The 22,888-nt window shown below is 37.3% G+C and overlaps 1 protein-coding gene across 1 annotated transcript in view; it reads right to left on the reverse strand.

The window, feature by feature from the left end:
* Positions 1 to 22,888, reverse strand: part of TRIM24 (tripartite motif containing 24) — a 108,307-nt gene that overhangs the window by 46,323 nt on the left and 39,096 nt on the right. Inside the window, exons 3-4 of the mRNA XM_063100368.1 lie at positions 16,304 to 16,451; positions 5,108 to 5,240 (exon numbers count right to left, since the gene is read on the reverse strand). Of these exons, the coding sequence (XP_062956438.1) occupies positions 5,108 to 5,240; positions 16,304 to 16,451 (281 nt within the window). The remainder of the gene's footprint in view (positions 1 to 5,107; positions 5,241 to 16,303; positions 16,452 to 22,888) is intronic.

Below are 22,888 nucleotides of genomic sequence, written 5' to 3' on the forward strand. Positions count from 1 at the left end.
CTTAAAGCAACAGCATCATAAGACACAGCCCTTGAAAAATTCATTTAACTTGGAAGTGAATATGATACACTCTGGCAAACTACGTAAGGTGACTCAAGAAAAGCTCTGGAGAAGACAGGCAATGATGCAGAAGACAAATAAAGAGTTTAATTTAAATTTTTTCATAAATTATATAAAACACAGTATTTATAAGTTAATGTATTTCACATAATGTGATTTTAAAAGTGTAAGTATAATTAAATATTATAAACAGGGTTGCAAGAGTTAGAAAAAAAGGGATACCCAGTTAATAATTCTATTGGATTTCCATTGTACATAATCATATCACCTGTGAATAGCAACATTTAAAATTTTTCCTTAGGCAACTCAAGTTTTTTTGTGTTAGTACACTATTTGCTGTACTTGCTGGAACCTTAGTATGATGTAATGTTAAATCAAATGGACAAAATGGTCATCCTTATGTTGTTCCTAATCACAATGAAAAAACATTCAATATCCCATTATTGTGAATGATGTTTTCTAGTTCTTTTCATAGATAATCTTGATCAGGTTAAAAAAATTACCTTTTATTCCTAGTTTGCTAAGATATTATGTCATGAATGTATATTTAATTTTCATTGACTATTTCTTCTGCCTCTACTGAGATGATCTTATCGTTTTTCTGTTATTATTTAATATGATGACATGAATGATTTTAACATAAATGACTTTGAAATGTTAAATGACTTTTGTATTCCTAAAATAAGGCCAACTTGGTTGTGATTACATTGTCAAAAACTGACAATAATTCTTGATTTTGTTTCCTCTATTCTTAGAATTTTTTACATTCATTGCATGGGTGAAACTGGCCTGTAATTTTCCATCTCTACTCCTTGTCAGTTTTTGATGTAAAGGTTATGCTGGCTTCATAAAGCAAGTTGGAAATTCATTCTTTTACCATTCTCCAGAAAAGTTTGTATTAAGAAAGGTGTTATTTTTACACTATTTTGTAGATTCTCAGTGAAGCCATGTGGATTTACATTAAAGGACTATTCTGATCTCCTATTTTGCTAAAAATTAGTTGTATTTCCTAAGAATTTTTCCATTTCATGTAAAAAATTTCAAATTATGCACATATACCCTTTTTATCTTTTTAAATGTGTTTAGAATATATAGTGAGCACCCTTTTCACTACTAACAGACATCGGTTATTTGGGCCTGCTCTCTCTCAATCATTCATAAAAAGATTTGTTAATTTACTATTTTTTTGAAAGACCCAATTTTTTGGCTTTGACTATTTCTGAACTGTCTTTATTATGTCCCTTTTTAAACCCACTTACTTTGGGTTTAATTTGCTGTTTTTCTTAACCTGACATAAATGTCTAGTGCATTAGCTTTTTAATCCTCACTATTTAATATATCCAAGACATAAATTTCCCTCTAAACATGGCTTTAGCTATAAATCTCAAGGCTTGATTGATATGTAGTATTTTCACTATCGCTCAGATCAAAATATCTTCTAATATCCATTGAAATTTCTTCTTTAATGATTTAAAATTTATTTTTAACGGCTTATTTTGAAGTAACTTCAAAATTAAATTTGCAAGAGGACTGAGATCTCACATCTACCTTTATATAGATTAATCAGTTTTTCAAATTTTGCCACCTCGTAGCCCTTAAGTGTGCACTTTCTAAAAACAAGTAACCATAGTACATTTATTATATTCAAGAAAACTGACACTGATATAATATTTTCATCTAATCTAGAGACTATATTCCAATTATATCACTTGTCTCAATAATGTCTTCTAAATAATTTTTTCCCTCTAGAATACAGTACAGGATCATTTATCAGTGCATTTAGTTTTCATATAAATTCCATTTCTTCCTTTCCAAATATAAGATTTTTTTCTCATCTATTATCATTTTCTAGATTAATTACATGTGGTTACAAAAGCTATTTTGCAGATTTTTCATCCCTTCAAATTTAAGACTTTGCCTGGCATATGGTCAATTAACTTTTCTTTATATGTTCAAAAAGAATGTGTAGTATTGGGTACAGTGCTCCATAATGTCCATAAAGTCATTTGTTAGTTGTGTTATTTGAATCTGATATTCCTTTACTAATTTTTAGTCTGCTTATTTTGTCAATTATTGAGTAAAATATGTTAAAGTTGCCCACTTTGATTATGGATTTGTCTATTAAAGTTTCTATCATTTATGATGCATATAAATTTAGAACTGTTCCCTTTTAGATGAAAAGAGCCTTTTATCCTTATAAAATTTCTCTTTATCTCAAATAATATATTTTGTCTGCCACACATAGCTTCCCTTTGGTTACTAATTGTATAGCACATCTTTTCCCATTAACCTTTTTATATATAATCATCCCTCAGTATTGGCAAGGGATTGGGTCCAGGACCTTCCTCTAATACCAAAATCTGAAAATGTTCAAGTCCCTTATATAAAATGACATGGTATTTGTCTATAACCTGTGCACATTCTCCTGTATATTTTAAGCCATCTCTAAATTACTTATAATACCAATACAATGTAAGTGCTATGCAGATATGTAACTGTTATTATACTGTATTGTACTATTATTTGTATTTTTTTATTGCTGCACTGTTATTTTTATTTTTTTTTGAATACATGGAACCCACAGATACAGAAGGCTGACTGTAGTTAGGTTTTAGATGTTTCTCCTAAATAGCAAATTTTTCTGCCCAGGGCTCTCCCAAGCCGGGGAGGTGGGGTGACTTGGGCCTTGGTCATGCCCCCCCAACACGAGCAACCAGCCCAGCAAGGACCACTGAGCCACTGCAGGAAGTGGCCCCAGGCTCAGGGCAGTGGGGGGCTAAGGGCCTCGGTCACGCCCCCCACACCTGCTGCTAGCCCAGCGACAACCACCACAAGCTGCAGCAAGAAGGGCCCCAGGTTCCCGAGGTGGGGTGGTAGGAGGCAAGGGCTTTTGTCACACCCCCCTGACATCTGCACCCAGTCCAGCAATGACTAAGCCACCACTGGCAGCCCCCTGGTCTCCCCTGTAGGAATGTGGAGGGTGCCGCAGGACTCAATCCCACCCCTCCTCTTTCCTCCTCCTTCCATCACATTTCCTTCCCCTTTCTCCTCTCCTTCTCCCTCCCAACTTCTCTGCAACATCACAGATTGTAAAAAGATAATATTAATAAAATCACAACCATTTTCTTCTGAAAACAAACAAAAACCCCCCCAATTTTTCTACTTTGTTTCTTCTCTAGCCAGAAACCTATCCTGTACTTTTGAACGAATGTATTTGTAGACCTACCAACTTACCAAAACCTTATTATATTCCACCTGTTCTTTGTTCCTTTTTCTCATTTTTCTGGCCTATGCCAGACTTAATTAACTATTCCATCTGCACCCCTCTCCCTTATCTTGGTAATTACATACACTTATACTATTCTTTTAGTGACTACTCTAGACATTACAAAATGCAGATCTTAACTTATCATCTAATATTAATTTGTACATGGAACTCAGAACACAAACTCCATATCCCCTAACATGTCTGCTGCTGTGTGATATACATATGAGGGTACTTCAAGAAGTTCATGGAAAAATTGAATTAAAAGATAATACAAATCCTTCCATTTTGAAGGATACAAATCTTCCTTTTGAAGACCTCTCGTATACACACACACATCACACACCAACAAAATATTGTTATTCTTAAGTCAACATTAATTTAGAAAATGTCTTTCATTCATTCACCTTCACTTCTGAAGAATATGCTCTCTGAGTATAGAACTGGGGGGTTGCAGTTACTTTTTTGCACTTTAAAACTATTACCTTTTTAATTATCATGCTGGGGGTTTGTGGGACTTCTTGAATAAAGTCTAGATGTCTTTGATCAGTATTTGAAAGTTCTCATCCATTATATTCTGTCCTCAAATACTGCTTCCTTCCTATTCTCTCTCCTTTCCTTCTTATACTGTAATTATGTACATCCATGTTAGATCTTCTCTATCTCTCTTGCTCATCTCTTCTACTTTACACCCTTTTGTTTACTATGCTTTATTCTAAATATTTTCTTAATTTTCTTCTAGTTCATTAATTTTCACTTCCTACTATGTCAAATCTTGCTGTTAAGCCCTTCTACTAAATTAATTTCAATTACTGTAATTTTCAATTCTATATTTTCCATTTCATTTTTTTTTAGTTTTCAGTTCTCTACCCAAATTTTCCATTTTGTCTTTCACCATCTTGAATGTAATAAGATACAGCCTTTTGGGTCTTTTTATATTGTTTGTCCTATCTGTCAGGTTTTATTCACACTGTCTAATCTAGCATAGCTGGTTATTTCTAATTATGTGCTAGATACTGCTTTACAAAATGCATTATTGTATAAATTCGAGGCCTATGAGGTTTTCTTTCTCCAGAGAGGATTTACATTTGATTCTACTGGGTACCTTGAGGAACTAGCAATATAATTTCACATTAATCCAACTTTAGGTGCTGAGCTTTCATCCCCGTGAGAAATTACTTACTAGGTAATGTATCTTTAAAGTGTAGGCTTTCAGGGTCTCAACTCCAGGCAAGGAGAAGCCTTCATTCCTTATGACACCTGAACTCTTAATTCCTGATTTCTAAGCCCATTAAGCCTATTGAAAGTACTCTTCAACTTCTAGACGACCTCAAGGTGGAAAAAAGCCCCTATCATTCTTTGCCTCCACTCCAACCCAATCCTCGCCCAATGATTCTTTACTATCTGTGCCCTAAATTTTCCTATAGAAGATTTTTGTTTTTCTTCCAGGTTTTCTAGTATCCTCAGGTATGGCTGATCCAAATTATCTAGTCTCCCATTATTGGGAGCCTAGGCCATTATAAGCAATTAATAGTTATATGAATGAATCCAAATCTTACTGTCTAAATCAGTGGTTGCTAACTTGACTGCCAATGAAAGTCAGATTTAAAAGTAAGCTACAGTAGGGACTATAATGAACTGGAAAAGGCACATCTCATTATGAAAAGTACTAAATTACAGCCAAATGTCAACATGAAAGTATGTGAACCTAGAGGACAGAAGTCCTCCAGTCCTCAGAAAGCTGTATTATAAATCTATGTATATAATGAAAGATGCTGGTACCTATGCTCTTTATGTTCTAATAACTGGCAGTCCCGACATGTCAGTTTGTCACATGTCTCACAGTAAAGCTTCAACTGCTCCTTTTTATGAAAGGGACAAAACACTGGTCGCTGACTGGTCACACCAACTGCCTCTGCAGAAACAATGGGAGGCAAAGAGAAGAAAATTAACATTAACCAAACAGTAAATAATTATTAGATTGTCCGTTTGAAATTCAAATCCATTGATATAAAAGAACCACAAAGTTTCATTTACACCATAACTACCACTAGGTATTACAGATATTGAAATATCAATTATTTTCAGCATTTCAGACGAAAAGGTTAATCAGCTTTTCACTTTCCAAAGTAGAAATTCAAATTTATTCACAAGTAAATGAAAGGGCTAAGTGTGTAGTTAAAAAGATATTCTCTGGAATGGAATGTCTTAAGAAGTGAGTATGAATCAACTGGACATTTTCTACCTCAAATATGAGAGAAAATTTTTAAAAATGCAATTAAAAAAATCTAACAAAACTACATAAAAGAAGTAGTAAATAAATAATTTCCCCACTTTGGCAAAAATCCTAATAGAGAATACCCATTAACACAGAAATAATCATAATTTTTCCACTATTATACTGTAGTTATCCATGCCACTTTTCACTAGTTTTCCAGTGTGGAAATAAAACTGGGAAAATGCTCATATTATAATATCAAGTGGAAAAAATCAGAACACAAATAAATATAATGATTAATTAAATAGTGAACACCAGTTATATCGCTAATAACTGAAGGTAAAATCCAAACATTTCATAAACAATCCCACCTCTACTGATAACTATTATTAATAACGTGGAATGTGTTCCTCTGGTTGTTTGTCTGAATATAGTACTAGATACAGTATAGTGTAGTGTTTTGTTTCATAAAATAAAAAATGGCACTACATATATTCTCCTGCAAGATGCTTTTCTCACTTAAAATCTTAAGGTATTAAGATAACCTTCCTGTGTTTGTAAATCCATCCATGTCATTCTTATTTAACTGTATGGTATTCCATCAAATGAATGCACTGCCTGCTAGTGGACATTTGGAAGTTTCTCTATTTTCAATATTGTATGATAATGCTGAAATAAATATGAAGTTTATAAATCATCTGAATATTTCCATAAGATAAATTCCTACTGGTAGAATTATTAGGTCAAAGGGTAATTTATACAGAAACAACTAAATGGTCCTCTAAAACACGGGACTAATTTGTACTCTTTCCAGTGTAAAGTGGTTATTATCTTACTAACAGAAGGTATTCTCAATATTTTTAACCTTTACCAATTGGATAGGGAACAAAAAAATAGAGATCTAATTATCTTAGGATGCATTTCTTTAATAACCGAGATTGAACAACTTTTCACAGTTATCAGACATTTATATGTCTTTTAGAAATTGTCTGCTAAAAATCTCTACCATTTTTTTGTCCAATTCTCTTTCTTACTGATTTGTACACACATATGATATACTGCCTGCCAAAGATCGTAGACATATTTTCCCCAATTTGACTTGCCTTATGATATTTTTTTTTTCCAAACATATTTTTTATGGCTTTAGTTTTTGAAAATTAGTTCTAGAAAGGCTTTCTGCTCTCTAGTAGTTTACCTTTTCCCCCTTCATATGGTATATTTTCATGGTTTTTAAAAATTTTAAACCTTTAATTCATCTGAAATTTATTAACAGGTAATTATCAATCCTTACAAAAACCTTAAATGTGTGTCAGTATGGAGAATGAGTTAACAGACTTACACTTTCTGATTATAATATAATAAAACTATAAAGTTAAAAATAGAAACAAAAAAACCCCAAAGCACAGGGAAAAATGTCCTTGTTCTTTTCAAGAATTCTTAACGTTCACAATAACCACACTGTTCAGCAACTTGCTTTTTGCATTCAATATATATCAGTCTTCTTTCCATATCATCATTTACATATCTACCAAAGTAGAAAATAAGCAAAAAAAAAAAAAAAAAAAAAAAAAAAAAAAAAACCCAAAAAACCCAAGAATTCATAAATCCCCAACTGCTTGGTAACCATAAATGCAGAATATCTAAAAACACAAAACAAAAAACCAGAAAGCAAAGTGGTAAATCAGAATTCAAGTTTTAAGCACTTATAATTCTAAGAAAAATGAAAATAAGTATCCAGTATTTATCTCAACAAAGTTAATAACAGAACTCTAAAATAAAACTATAGCAACCTGAGAGGAATTAAAGATAAAATTAATTAACTAAAAAATATAAAATGGGTAATTAGATCAATAAATTCAAGAGCTATTTCTCTGGATAAAAACAAAACATAACCTATCTAGTCAGTTCAAAAAGGAGTAGGCATAAATACAAAAAGTTTAGAATGAAAAAAGAAAAATAACCAGATAGAGAAAATTGGCAAACATGCATATTACAAGATTAAAAGCATAACACATCAAAACCAAATGGAATTAATTATAGCTCCCTGCTCCTTTCTCCTTGATGTTCCTGCCATTTGGGCTTCATATACTTGGGACATCCTGATTTGTGCCTTTCTCCAGGAATAATTTTTTATAGTGCCTCTTTCTGATTTAGAAAATATGTCACCCACTTAGAGACTCCTTTTATTTGTTGAATTTGGATCCTGACTCACAGTGATCCTTCTAGTCCTAAGCCTCATCATTATTCTGGATGATTTAAAAGTTCAAATGGAGGGCTAGCTGGTTAGCTCACTTGGTTGGAGTGCAGTGCTGATAACCAAGGTCAAGGGTTCAGATCCTCTCACTGGCCAGCTACCAAGAAAGTTCAAATGGATTACCATATGAGGCAAACCAGAGACCTGTGCTTCATTTTAGCTACTTACTCAATCGTCACATCCTAGAATTTTTATTGTCTATAATTGTTCCATTTCTATAATCATAAATTCAAACATCCACATCTAATAACTTCTACTTTCTAACTTTCCAATTCTTAGTTTCTACTCTCACTGTATCTTATTGGTATCTCTAGTCCTTAACCAATTCTTTCACCTTATCAATTAACACTCTCCACTTCCTTCCTTTATCCAGTTAAAATCTGAAAATTCTTCAACACATGTCACTACAAGGGTACTTCAAAAAGTTCACGGAAAGATTCATATTATTTATTATTATTATTTTTTGAACAGTGCAGTTGTAGAAGATTTATTTATTTATGATTATTTATTTTTTATTTTTTAAATTTTATTTTGTCAATATACATTGTGGCTGATTGCTCCCCATCACCAAAACCTCCCTCCCTTCTCCTTCCCCCCCAACAATGTCCTTTCTATTTGCTTGTCGTATCAACTTCAAGTAATTGTGGTTGTTATATCTTCTCCCCCCCCCAGTTTTGTGTGTGTGTATGTGTGTGTGTGTGTGTGAATTTATATATTAATTTATAGCTCCCACCAATAAGTGAGAACATGTGGTATTTTTCCATCTGTGCCTGACTTGTTTCACTTAATATAATTCTCTCGAGGTCCATCCATGTTGTTGCAAATGGCAGTATTTCATTCGTTTTTATAGCTGAGTAGTATTCCATTGTGTAGATGTACCACATTTTCCGTATCCAATCATCTGATGATGGACATTTGGGCTGGTTCCAACTCTTGGCTATTGTAAAGAGTGCTGCGATGAACATTGGGGAACAGGTATACCTTCGACTTGATGATTTCCATTTCTCTGGGTATATTCCCAACAGTGGGATAGCTGGGTCGTATGGTAGATCTATCTGCAATTGTTTGAGGAACCTCCATACCATTTTCCATAGAGGCTGCACCATTTTGCAGTCCCACCAACAATGTATGAGAGTTCCTTTTTCTCCGCAACCTCGCCAGCATTTATCGTTCAGAGTCTTTTGGATTTTAGCCATCCTAACTGGGGTTAGATGGTATCTCAGTGTGGTTTTGATTTGCATTTCCCAGATGCTGAGTGATGTTGAGCATTTTTTCATATGTCTGTTGGCCATTTGTATATCTTCCTTAGACAAATGCCTACTTAGATCTTTTGCCCATTTTTTAATTGGGTTGCTTGTTTTTTTCTTGTAAAGTTGTTTGAGGTTCCTTATATATTCTGGATATTAATCCTTTGTCAGATGTATATTTTGCAAATATTTTCTCCCACTCTGTTGGTTGTCTTTTAACTCTTTTAATTGGTTCTTTTGCTGTGCAGAAGCTTTTTAGTTTGATATAATCCCATTTGTTTATTTTTCCTTTGGTTGCCCGTGCTTTTGGGGTCGTATTCATGAAGTCTGTGTCCAGTCCTATTTCCTGAAGTGTTTCTCCTATGTTTTCTTTAAGAAGTTTTATTGTTTTAGGGTGTATATTTAAATCCTTAATCCATTTTGAGTTGATTTTAGTACACGGTGAGAGGTATGGATCTAGTTTCATTCTCCTGCATATGGATATCCAGTTATCCCAGCACCATTTGCTGAAGAGGCAGTCCCTTCCCCAGTGAATAGGCTTGGTGCCTTTGTCAAAGATCAGCTGGCAGTAAGTGTGTGGGTTGATTTCTGGATTCTCCATTCTATTCCATTGGTGGTGTGTCTGTTTTTATGCCAGTACCATACTGTTTTGGTTATTATAGCTTTGTAGTATAGCTTAAAGTCGGGTAGTGTTATGCCTCCAGCTTTATTTTTTTTGCTCAGCATTGCTTTGGCTATGCGTGGTCTTTTATTGTTCCATATAAATGTCTGGATAGATTTTTCCATTTCTGAGAAAAATGTCTTTGGAATTTTGATGGGGATTGCATTGAATTTGTATATCACTTTGGATAGTATGGACATTTTCACTATGTTGATTCTTCCAATCCAAGAGCATGGGATATCTTTCCATCTTCTTGTATCCTCTCTAATTTCTCTCAGCAGTGGTTTGTAGTTCTCATTATAGAGATTTTTCACCTCCTTGGTTAACTCAATTCCTAAGTATTTTATTTTTTTGGTGGCTATTGTAAATGGGCAGGCTTTCTTGATTTCTCGTTCTGCATGTTCACTATTGGAGAAAAGAAATGCTACTGATTTTTGTGTGTTGATTTTGTATCCTGCTACTGTGCTGAAATCATTTATCAATTCCAGCAGTTTTTTTGTAGAGGTTTTAGGCTGTTCGATATATAGGATCATGTCATCTGCAAACAGGGACAGTTTGACTTCATCTTTTCCAATCTGGATGCCCTTTACTTCCTTCTCTTCTCTGATTGCTCTGGCTAGTACTTCCAACACTATGTTGAATAGGAGTGGTGAGAGTGGGCATCCTTGTCTAGTTCCTGTTCTTAAAAGAAAAGCTTTCAGCTTTTCCCCATTCAGGATGATATTGGCAGTGGGTTTGGCATATATGGCTTTAATTATGTTGAGATATTTTCCCTGTATACCTAACTTACGGAGGGTCTTTGTCATGAATGAGTGCTGAACTTTATCAAATGCTTTTTCAGCATCTATAGAGATGATCATATGGTCCTTGTGTTTGACTTTATTAATATGGTGTATCACATTTATTGATTTGCGTGTGTTGAACCAACCTTGCATCCCTGGGATGAATCCCACTTGATCGTGATGAATAGTTTTACATATGTGTTGCTGTATTCTGTTTGCTAGTATTTTAGTGAGGATTTTTGCATCTATATTCATCAAGAATATCGGCCTGTAGTTTTCTTTTTTGGTTATATCTTTACCTGGTTTTGGTATCAGGATGATGTTTGCTTCATAGAATGAGTTTGGGAGATTTGCGTCCGTTTCAATCTTTTGGAATAGTTTGTAAAGAATCGGTGTCAATTCCTCTTTGAATGTTTGGTAAAATTCTGCTGTGAATCCATCTGGTCCTGGGCTTTTCTTTGTTGGGAGCCTTCTGATAACAGCTTCAATCTCCTTTATTGGTATTGGTCTGTTCAAATTTTCTACGTCTTCATGGTTCAGTTTTGGGAGCTTGTGTGTGTCCAGAAATTTATCCATTTCCTCCAGATTTTCACATTTGTTGGCGTATAGTTGTTTATAGTAGTCTCGAATGATTCCTTGTATTTCAGATGAATCACATGTAGTATCGCCTTTTTCATTTCTAATTTTTGTTATTTGAGTCTTCTCTCTTTTTTTTGTTAGCCATGCTAATGGTTTGTCAATTTTATTTATTTTTTTGAAAAACCAACTTTTTGATTCGTTGATCTTTTGAATTGTTTTTTGGTTTTCAATTTCATTCAGTTCTGCTCTGATCTTAATGATTTCTTTCCGTCTGCTAACTTTAGGTTTGGATTGTTCTTGTTTTTCTAGTTCTTTAAGGTGAAGTGTTAGGTTGTTCACTTGCCATCTTTCCATTTTTCTGAAGTGAGCATTTAATGCAATAAATTTCCCCCTCAATACTGCTTTTGCAGTATCCCACAGGTTTTGGTATGATGTATCATTGTTTTCATTAGTTAGTTTCAATAAATTTTTTGATTTCCTGATTGATTTCTTCTTGGACCCATATGTCATTAAGTAGAATGCTGTTTAATTTCCATGTGTTTGTATAGTTTCCAGAGTTTCGTTTGTTATTAATTTCTAGTTTTAATCCATTGTGGTCTGAGAAGATACATGGGATAATTCCAATTTTTTTGAATTTATTGAGACTTGAGTTGTGACCTAATATGTGATCTATCCTGGAGAATGATCCATGTGCTGATGAGAAGAATGAATATTCTGAGGTTGTTGGGTGGAATGTTCTGTAGATATCTGCCAATTCCAATTGGTCTAGAGTCTTGTTCAGATCTTGTGTTTCTCTACTGATTCTTTGCCTAGATGATCTGTCTAATATTGACAGTGGGGTGTTCAGGTCCCCTGCTCTTATGGTATTAGTGTCTATTTCCTTCTTTAGGTCTAATAGAGTTTGTTTTATAAATCTGGCTGCTCCAACATTGGGTGCGTACATATTTATGATTGTTATGTCTTCTGGATGGATCAGTCCTTTTATCATTAAGTAGTGTCCCACATTGTCTCTTTTTATGGTTTTTAGTTTAAAGTCTATTTTGTCAGATATAAGAATAGCTACTCCAGCTCGTTTTTCTTTTCTGTTTGCATGGTAAATCTTTTTCCATCCTTTCACTCTTAGTCTGTGTGAATCTTTATGGGTGAGGTGGGTCTCTTGTAGGCAGCCATATAGTTGGGTCCTCCTTTTTGATCCAGTCAGCTAGTCTGTGTCTTTTGATTGGTGCATTTAAGCCTTTTCCATTAAGAGTTGTTATTGAAAGGTGTTGATTTATTCCTAGCATTTTATTGGTTGTGTGGTTGTCTTAGATGTCTTTTGTTCCTTGCTTTCTGATTTACTGTTTGGTTTCTGTGTTTGTTGGTTCCTTAGGTTGTAGATAGCGTTTTTGTTTGCTTGTTTTCTTTTCATGAATGCCATTTTTATTATACTAGTGGGTATTGATTTTTCTTGGGTTTTTATGGCAGTGGTAGTTATTTTTCAGGGACCAAACCCAGTACTCCCTTGAGGATTTCTTGTAAGGGTGGTCGTGTGCTAGTGAACTCCCGCAGTTTTTGTTTGTCTGAGAAATATACTATTTGCCCTTCATTTTGGAAGGATAGCCTTGCAGGGTAGAGTATTCTTGGCTGACAATCTCTGTCTTTTAGTATTTTGAATATATCATCCCATTCCTTTCTAGCTTTTAGGGTTTGTAATGAAAAGTCTGATGTTAGCCTGATTGGGGCTCCCTTAGAGGTGATTTGACGCTTCTCTCTTGCAGCTTTTAAGATTCTCTCTTTGTCTCTGAGTTTTGCCAATTTGACTATGACATGTCTTGGAGAAGGCCTTTTTGGGTTGAATACATTTGGAGATCATTGAGTTTCCTGGATCTGAAGATCTGTGACTTTTCCTATACCTGGGAAGTTTTCTGCCACTATTTTTTTGAATATGTTTTCAATGGAATCTCCATTTTCCTCCCCTTCTGGAATACCCATGACTCGGATATTTGAGCGCTTGAGGTTGTCTGATATCTCTCTCAGATTTTCTTCAATGTCCTTGATTCTTTTTTCTTTCTTTTTGTCTGCTTGTGTTATTTCAAACAGCCCATCTTCAAGTTCAGAGGTTCTCTCTTCAATGTTGAGAAGCTTGCTGGTTAAACTCTCCATTGTGTTTTTTATTTCGCTGAATAACTTCTTCAGTTCAGCAAGTTCTGCTACATTTTTTTTCAGGACATTGATTTCTTTGTACATTTCCTCTTTCAGATCCTGTATACTTTTCCTCATTTCATCATGATGTCTAGCTGTGTTTTCTTGTATCTCATTCAGTTTCCTTAGAATTATCACTCGAAATTCCTTGTCAGTCATTTCAAAGGCTTCTTGTTCTATAGGATCTAGAGTTTGAGATTTATTAACTTTTGGTGGTGTACTTTCTTGATTTTTTGTATTTCTGGTATCTTTTTTTTGGTGTTTACTCATTGTGGCAGGGGGTTTCACAGTCCACCGGTTTGAGACTAATGAATAACTAGGATGTTGCTGTGGTTGCCAATTTCGTATGGCTACCTCTGTGGCTGCTCAGTTGGCCTCTAGTGCCTTGTGTGTGTGGTTGCCTTGGGTCTTGCGCTTCCCCGGGGAGCCACCTTTCTGGTCAGCTTGGACTCTGCTGGGCTAGTGGATCACGTACCACAGGGTGTGTGATCGCTGTTGAGCTTTCACTTCCTGTGCAGGACTTCTCCCTGTTCCGTGTGCTTTGGCCCAGGCTGTTGGATCGTGCAGTGGCGACCCCACAGGGTGTGTGGTTTCTGTCGAGTCTCCACCTCCTTGGCCGCACGTCTCCCCACTCTGTGCGCACTGTGCTGGGCTGGGGCGTGTCTTCTGCAACCCTCGTCTATCAGCTGGGCCTTCAAGACCCTGCTTGGCACCGCCTCGCCCAGGAAGTCTACCAGGTTTCTGCTAGGCACAGACGACTGGTCGCTCTGGGTGCCTTTGTAGCACTGTGTAGATCTTTCTCGGGACTTGTTCATCTTTGTATCCCCCCGGTATAAACCGAGTCTAGCGCCCGCCTGCAGCCAGCTCTCCGGCAGGTTCAAGCGGACCTGGGAACTCTCCTACCACACTGTTCCCAACCAGAAATTCGTTAGGCTTTTTTCCGAACTGGTGGCTGCAGAGATGGTATCTGCCTCTCAGTAACAAGAAGTTTACCGGGGGTCGGAGTCCAGGGTGTGGTGGAGTGACAGTCGGCCCTCTCGTACTTCCTTGCCCTCCCGACACTGGCCAGGGACGCCCCATGCCACCAACCCGCCAGAGAACCGTGGAGGGAGTGGGAGGGGAGGCCGGCCCGCAGGCTCCGGAAAGCCCCGCGCCGGGCCAGGCAAGTGGAAAGGCTCAGTGACGGCCGAGCCAGGCGGAGCTGCCTGCACCTGGGAAAATGGAGGCAGCACCGGGGCGGTGAGTGGCCTGGTGATGCAGGCGGGAGCCGGGTGGGCGTCAGCCCCCCAAACAGAGCTGGGCCAGGGGTCACTCACAGGGTTGTGCCAGGTCGGGCGCTCACTCTCTGCCTCTGGTTTGCCGCCTTCCCTGTTCTCGGCCGCTGCTGCCTCGGGCTGTTCAGTTGCAGCGCGGCTAGGGCGCTCCCAGGAATCTTCTTTAATGCCGGCCTGAAACCTCGAATCCTGAATAGGGCAGCTGGCCGCCTTCAGCGCGGCCCCGGCCTCCGGGATCCTGTCTGCATCCACAGCAGCCCTGGCGCTGTGTTCCCTGTTTCGAGACTCGCTTTTGCAGCTAAGAAACAGTTCTTTTCCTACTCCACACTTCAAAGCTGTTGCCTGTAAATGAGGCAGCCTCTCCTGCCGAGGGCAAAGTGGCGGTCACCCCCCATGACCGGCCACCAGCAGCGGTCCTCCCTCCATATTATCTTTTAAATATATTTTTCAAAGAACTTTTTGAAGTACCCTTGTATATGCATCTCTTCCCCTACTGAATTTCTGTGAAAGTAACACCTATTCAGCTAAACCCCAACCCTACATACCTCAAATTCTTCTCTATACCCGTGCCCAGACTGATGAGACCTCATGGAGGAAGTCTTATGGCTTAAACTTCAAATGTAACCTCTATGCTACCAAGCAGTTCTTTCTGTTTCCATAACTGAAACTCCCTTTTACCTGGACTTATTTGGCTTCCAGCCTAAATCCCTAAATCTAAGGCTACTACTTCTCTCCTATGCTCCAACAGAACTTACTAGGCCAAACTATGATTACTTATTTGCTTATAGTCTTCATTATCTGATAAACGCCTGGAATGTAGGAAATATGTCTTACCTTTTTATCCCTCGTACTTTTAGAAAAGTTCGAGGAATATAAAGTAGGCATACAAATGCCAGTTGACTCAATAAAAAAAAAAAAAGCAGTAAAATATTTTAAAATATATATATGGTAATAAAAAGAAATGAAGTTTGTTCTGGTGCATACCACTATGACATGGATAAACCCTTAAAATACTATGCTAAATGAAATAAACCAGATACCAAAGGACAAGTATTGTATGATTCCACCTGTATAAAATATAAGCCAATTTACAGAGACAGAAAGTAGGTTAGAGGTTACCAGAGGTTCAAGGAAGGAAATGAGAGTTATTACTTAATGTTTATAGAGATGTTGATTGGGGTGATGAAAAAATTTTGGAAATAGATAATGGTTACAGTACATAATGTTGTGCATGTAAATAATGCTGCTGAATTATATACTTTAAAATTATTAAAACGACAAATTTTATTTATATATATTTTACAAAATAAGAAACATCTAATTGCAAACTTTAAAAGCAACATAATAAAAACCCAGGAAACCATAATAACATAAAAAGCAAAATTTCTTTGATTATCTATATATCAGACAAATATCATGAAGCAGGTTTATTACAAGAATATCAGAGGAGAGTTATAAAACTTTTAAGCCCACTCCTTGTCACCTTAGAGATAAAAGAAGAAAGAGATAAGAGAGCAAATAAGAAAAAGTAAAATATTTTCCACTTACTCTATATTCACTCCAAATTAAGACAATTATAGAAACAGGAGGGTTGGGAGCGTGAATGGAAAGCAGAAGGATTCTGTATCCATTCATGCTTACCAACATTTGCTACTCAAATTTCAATTACAATATAGACCTCTTTGTATTAAAAAAGCAAGAGTATATATTTATCAAAACAAGTCAATATAGAAAGGACAAAAAGAGAAAGAGAGACAGAAAGAAAAAGAGGTATCTTATTACCTGGAGATACTTCCTCTTTCTGTCTGACAGTGTGATCTTTTGTGAACTTCACCCTTTGATGAGCTCTGATACATGTCTTGCAGAGCCATTCAACACACTCTACACAAAACCCATTAGCTTCTGCATTGTCCTCACAGCTTGTACATACCTAGTAATAAAAGAAACATGTCACATGAATTTTTGAGAAAAATGAAAAGCTGGTCATGCCACTAGTCATACATAAATGACATACCAACCATACTGGACTCTATCAGTTATCTTCTTAACAGTGTTTATAAATTTAAACTGACGTTATGTATTAAATTATATATGATACAAAATGGAAATGCTACATATAGGCAATACTACATATATGTTTTCTCCTTAGTTCAATATCTCAAATATTCCAGGACAATTACAAATGTTCAGGACACAACAGTTAGGAAAAGCAAACACAGTCCCTACCCTTATGATAACTACAGTCTCACAGGTGGAGTGTGGGTATAAACCCCAGTTTCCTACTTTCTAGCTGAGTGATCTTGGACAGGTTACTTAGATAACTCATCTCTAAAATAAGGGTAATAACACAGATTTTACTGAATAGTTGTGAAGGTGAAATGTGAGGCAGGATTACTTTTGGTGTCTGGTCAAGATGGCGGAAGAGACAGTCCCCAGCATCACTCTCCCATAAATCAACCAATTTATAACTATAAAAAAGCAACAACAGCCAGGCTGGGGCCACTAGAGTTCAGGGGAACAGGAGGAGAGACCTATGGAGTGCATGAAGGCAGGAGAAGCCACAATGAGAGAGAGAGAAAGAGAGTGAAGAAACTGCTCTGACCATTTCATGCCACAGCTGCTTGAAGGCTGGAGCTGCTGAGCGCACGGAGCAGGAGCCCACAAAAGACAAAGCAGCTGTGCCCTTTGGATGGAGTTGCTTGAAGGCGGCAGGGGAGAAGAGGGCTTTGGTGGCCCCAAGGTCAGCAAGACCACTAATAGGATTCCCGTGGACCCACATAGGAATGAGGAGCCACAACAACGGAAAAAAAGGAGCCACTCAGAGGCCAGTGAGTCATCACAAGGAACTGGCGCATGGCCTGTCCCATGAGAAGTGTTTGCAGCACAGGCGGTAGGGGAGACTGGCCCACCAGTGGAACACTGGGGCATAGTAAGGACAGCTGACCAGCACCCCAATCAGCATAGGACCACTCAGAAGAGACTGGTCAGGAATACAGAATTGCATGGAGTGTGGTTTGATGAAAAGACTAAGGCCCAGATCAGGGTTTCTACAAAACCCAGGTGCACCAGAACTCAGGAGAGCTGGAATACCTATAAAGCCAACCATTAAAACCTGAGCTGCACAAAAAGCTTTCCCTAGGGAATCAGCAGCAAAGCAGCAATTTAGCTAAACCACACAGCTCAAGTAAGGGTCCCCACAGGAAGTTCCCCCATTTTAGAAGTAAGTAAAGGACAAAAAATTAATTCTGGCCGAGGCACATGCCAGTGCCTTCGGGCCTGCCCAGGGACCTGAAGCATGGAGCTGGGGACTGGACTGCCCCCTCCACAACCAGGCACACCACCCGCACCAAGGAGCATGCCAAAAACATCACCTCCATGTGGATAGCCCACCACAGCCACCACAATAACCATGGCTATCATAAAAGCAGCTAGACGCCACAACCACCACGCCGATGGTCCACCAGCCTCTGGAGTGCACTGACACAAGGAAAGTCACCAGCAGAGACCAAAGAAAAAAATAGGATGTTTCTCTCCACAAAGCCCATTCCAGAGTGACAGAAGAAGCATCTGCTCTACAATAATATCAGGGGACCTGAGCACACCTCTCAGCATTGGACAGATCATCTAGACAACAAATCAACAGAGTAACTGTTACTCTTTCAGAAGGAGAGAAGAAATCTAGGGTAATTAGAGGGGCAGGGGGATGGGGAGAGATTGGACAAGGTGCATAAAGAATAAGTATGATTTGTAACAATATATATTCTTTGATATTGATTTGATCAACATGTCAATGTTGAACCCCCAAAATATGTATAATCAATTATGATTCAATAAAAATTATAAATAAATGTGAGGCAGATGCACATTACTGGAACAATCACACTCACATATAACTACAAACTGAGACATACTGTAAAGGAAATATATGAGAAGTTATAAAAGCATATGATGGAGAAACTGATCTCACTATACTGGGGTTGGAAGGTTGGGGAAAGCAGGATTACCCAGTGAAGCTTTTTCCTAAGGAGATCATATTAGCACCAAGATATGAAAGTTGAGTCAACAATTACTGGATAAAAAAACCTTCTAGGCAGAGAAAGCAGCTTGTACAAAAAGCCCCAGGCAAAAAGAGCATGGTAGGTACAAAGAACTGAAAGGAAGCAAGTATGACTGAAGTGGAAAGATCAAGGGGAATACTGGCAAGAGAAGGACCTGGAGGCAAGGCTGGCAGGGGACAGATCAAGCAGGGTCATGTGACAATTTTGCTCTTTGTCTGAAGAAGTCTATTGAAATCTTTTAAGTAAGAAGTGAGCTGGCCAGATTTGCATTTTTAAAATCACGATTACTGCAATGTGGAAGAAAAATTACAAAAGGGGCAAGTGTTTCTGCATAAAGACGAACTAGGAGTATTTTCCTGTGGTGTAGGTGAGGGTTGGTGGAAGTGGAAATGAAGAAAAGAGACCAGGTTTGAGGGTTATTTAGGAAGTGAAACTGACTAGTTTGGAGGATATGCAAGGTAAAGAAGAGACAGTTACTATGTTTATAGCTTGCAGAACTGTGTAGAGGGTAGCACCATTCTCTGAGAATGGGTGTTAAAGTTATACAACATATAAGCAGTCCTCATAATCTCATTTGTTTTTCTCCTTTGCTCAGTGGCTGACATTAGCCAAATTCCAAATACCTGGATAACATTTCCATAAACTAAAATCTGCCTTTTCTCAGTTCTCATCTTCAATTCTCTCTAACATCATGTGACACCACTAATTGCTGCTTCCTAGAAATCATTTTGATTCCTTGATAAGTCCCAGTCCTCTTTATCTCCCTGACTGCCACACAGGATCTCACATACTATTCTTCCTCCTCTGATTCTGTAGATTTCTGTTATATCTGGGGATTGATCTTGTCTATTTCCTTAGCTTTGACTGTCACCTCTATACGATGTCACCTAAAATTTAGTCTCCACAGTAGGCTACAAAAAAGAATGAAGAATATCTATACTACTTGCAAGAGATCTCTACGTACACAAAGTAAAGGAAAATGAAAAAAGCAAAGTTGGAAGAGTATGTAGATATATGTTATGCTACCACTTATTTAAGAAAGGGGATAGAGTAGATGACTTATTTAAAAATTATATACAGGCTGGGTGGTTAGCTCAGTTGGCTAGAACATGGCATTATTACAACAAGTTCAAGGGTTTGGATTCTTGTACTGGCCAACTACCGAACCAAACCAAACCAATATCATGTATAAAATAATAATAAAAACGGAAGGATAAACCATAGAGAAGTTAAATAGTTACCTATAAGGTAAGAAAGAAATAAGGTAGAGGGGTAGATAAGACAGGGATAGAAGTTCTTTGAATATACTGTTTTACAGAATTTATTCTTGAACTACACGAATGTTTTATATGTAGTCGTACAAATTTAAATCTCAAAAATTTAAATACTCAAACATAAAAAGCAAAATGTAGCAAATGAACCTGCCTATCAAGTGGATGGCTTAACCTACACAGAATTATTTATTTATGCAAGTTACTTTAAAACATCATGATTTCATTGAATATTTCCAGTGCAGACATGTAGCAACTGTTATCTTCTTGCCTCCCTCCGTTTTGACAGAAACACTCTACAACTTCCACTGTCATCTCTAACTCCACTCTTCTGTATACTCCTATTCTGCAAGCCTATTTATGCTTTATAAAATGATTTTGTATTAGATTCTAACAATGGCTGATGCTGGAAGAAGACTGCAATGCCAGAGGAAGGAGAGACTTGATTTTAATAGCCAGCTTCCTGTTTGCTTCCTATCTGCTTGTGATTTCTGTGAGCATCACCTCAGGAAACACTGCTTCACCCCAGCAGTAGCAGTTCCTTCTCACAGCAACAGTTAGCAGTTTTTCCAATATTTGTAGAACTAGCTTTGTTGCAAACCACTTCAGAAGCTTACTCCTGTTCCTCAGAGGTCGGAGTCCCAAGCTCAGACCCCAGCCAAGTTGCACCTCCTCCTCATATGTTTGAGTTGAAGTTCCACAAGGCCCTTCTCTCTAAGTTTCTAACTTTTAATAATTTCAGCCTTTTGCCTTTGTTTCCCCAGCTACTTCCTAAAGTTGCTACCTCTGGGATACTTTAGGAATAGTCTTGTTATCTTTTTAGAAAACAACTTTATACCTTGTTAATAATTCTTAGTTTTAAGAATTAAAATGGTTCCTAATTGTACCAATTAACATACCCTATAATATAGAATGTATATTATATATTTTTTCATGGAGAAAATAATTATGCAATGTAAATAAGAATCAATATTTCTAATATGAGAGAAGAGATACAAATATAAAATAAAAAAGGAAAGCCCTATAATTCTAAATTTGACTAAGAAATGTCAATATATACTTATATTTTCTTTTTTTAAATAAAAATTATTTGTTAGATCATTCCCCTGAAAGGCCTAGAAAAATGACCAACCCAATAATAACAAGCACCCATAGTACCCATATTGTTGTCTCCAAATACCATTTCCCACTAAATACGATTTCCTATTAAAAGAAATCAAGGCTCCTCAGAGAAATGACTGCTTTCAAGTTTGGAACAGAAAATGTCAAAACAAAAAAGGGAGACATCAATGACCACTGGAAACACATGTACACTCCCCTCATTAGTCACCTCCTAAAAATGCGATGAAAATAACTCACTAGTCTAAAAATTGGCAACTAAAGGGAAAGAATCAAGCATCAACCTACCTTTCCCGCATACCTCAGGGTAATCAAAGAACTGACGAAGGAAGTTTTCTCTTCCCATTCCAGTTAAAATATAAAGACTGATAGAATGAAAATGTCACAATTTTTTCAAAGCTGTAATGATATGCGCAATCTTGGCAGTGATCATTAATGGCCATTAATATCAGAAAAAAGAAAGACAGCCAGACATCATATGCTTCCCAATGAACATATATTCTTACCCTTTTTCCCCTAGTGGGACCAGAATCTACATTTTTATTTTAACCAGCCTCCACATTTTTACTACCAGTTTACTCAAAATACAGGAGGAAATAAGCATGTTAAATGAGTTTATGGAAATGGTCAGCAAAATTCAGACTAACTCTACTGAAAAAACCACCTAGTTTATTCAACAAATATGTTAAATGGGAAGAAAAAGAAAGCAATACATTAGGAAGAACTGTGGATACTTTCAAAACAACAAAAAGAGATATTTTAGTTAGTAGTGGCTACGTTCATTTAAAGTGAACCCTAAATTCCTGTAGTTCCCCTAAAGAGAAAAAAGCTGAAAATGAAACAAGTACAGAAATTAACAGCATGATTACTAAAAAGAGTCCTCATAAACATAGTTAATAATAATTTTTCCCTAATCAGATATATTTCCTTACCAGATCTTCTGTTTAAATTAAAAGAACTACCTAGAAGAATCATCAATGAATCATGATCCAAAAGTAGATTAACTCACTATACTTAGCACGTGCTGTAGAATTTATCTCAGCATGGCTAACCCCCTCTGGAATACTACAGACATCCATGACCTGACATCTAGACTTAAAAGGCCAATAGAAATGTGGGTTACAGAAGTAGGAAAGAAAACAAAAACACCATTCCGTCTCTAAATCTAACACCTTGGACAATGCTACCAAATGAGGCTGTCAAAGTAATACCATGTAGAAAAGACGACTTTCTTAAAAATGTAGGAACTTACTGACCTAAGACATAGTGTTTTTCACATGTATCATTACAAAGCTTATTGATAAAATAGAAAAAAAAAAAGAGAGAAAAAGGAGCTTGAGTTAACAATCTACTGCTGTAGTTGGTCTGTCCTGGAGCACAGCTAAGATACAGATGGGGAGGATGGGGCCTTGCAGTAAGCAGCCTTACAGGAGCAATGGCCACCAGCAGGGGAAGGGCATCACTGTCCCAGGCCCCAAGCTGGGCACCCACCCCTGGATGCCACTCCCCAGTGGATACTCTCCTCCCCAGAGGAGAGTGGGTAGCAGGTACCTCCTCCCCTGCACATCCTAGCCAGTGCCACACCCTCTGCAAGTGGTTACCAGTCTTCCCCATACACCCTCCCTATCTGCAGTGCCCAGGACAAAGGGCAGAGCACAAGGCTTTCTTTACACTCTGCCTACCTTCCTCAGGAAACTCCCAGGCTTGGGGTTTTTCTATACATTTGGCGGGGGGCGGACCACAGGGAGAGGACCTTGACAATAAAGAGATTGGATCCTTCCTCCCCACCCCCCAAAAATCTAATTGTCAATACATAGTAAAAGTACAAAGAAATAAAATAATGTCAAATACAGAATAATGGTTTTCTCTGTAGGGTATAGGCAATGTATAGATATGGTTAGGAACTTTGTATTTGCACT

This window comes from Cynocephalus volans, chromosome 6, assembly GCF_027409185.1.
Source record: "Cynocephalus volans isolate mCynVol1 chromosome 6, mCynVol1.pri, whole genome shotgun sequence".
In the NCBI taxonomy this organism is placed as follows: domain Eukaryota; kingdom Metazoa; phylum Chordata; class Mammalia; order Dermoptera; family Cynocephalidae; genus Cynocephalus; species Cynocephalus volans.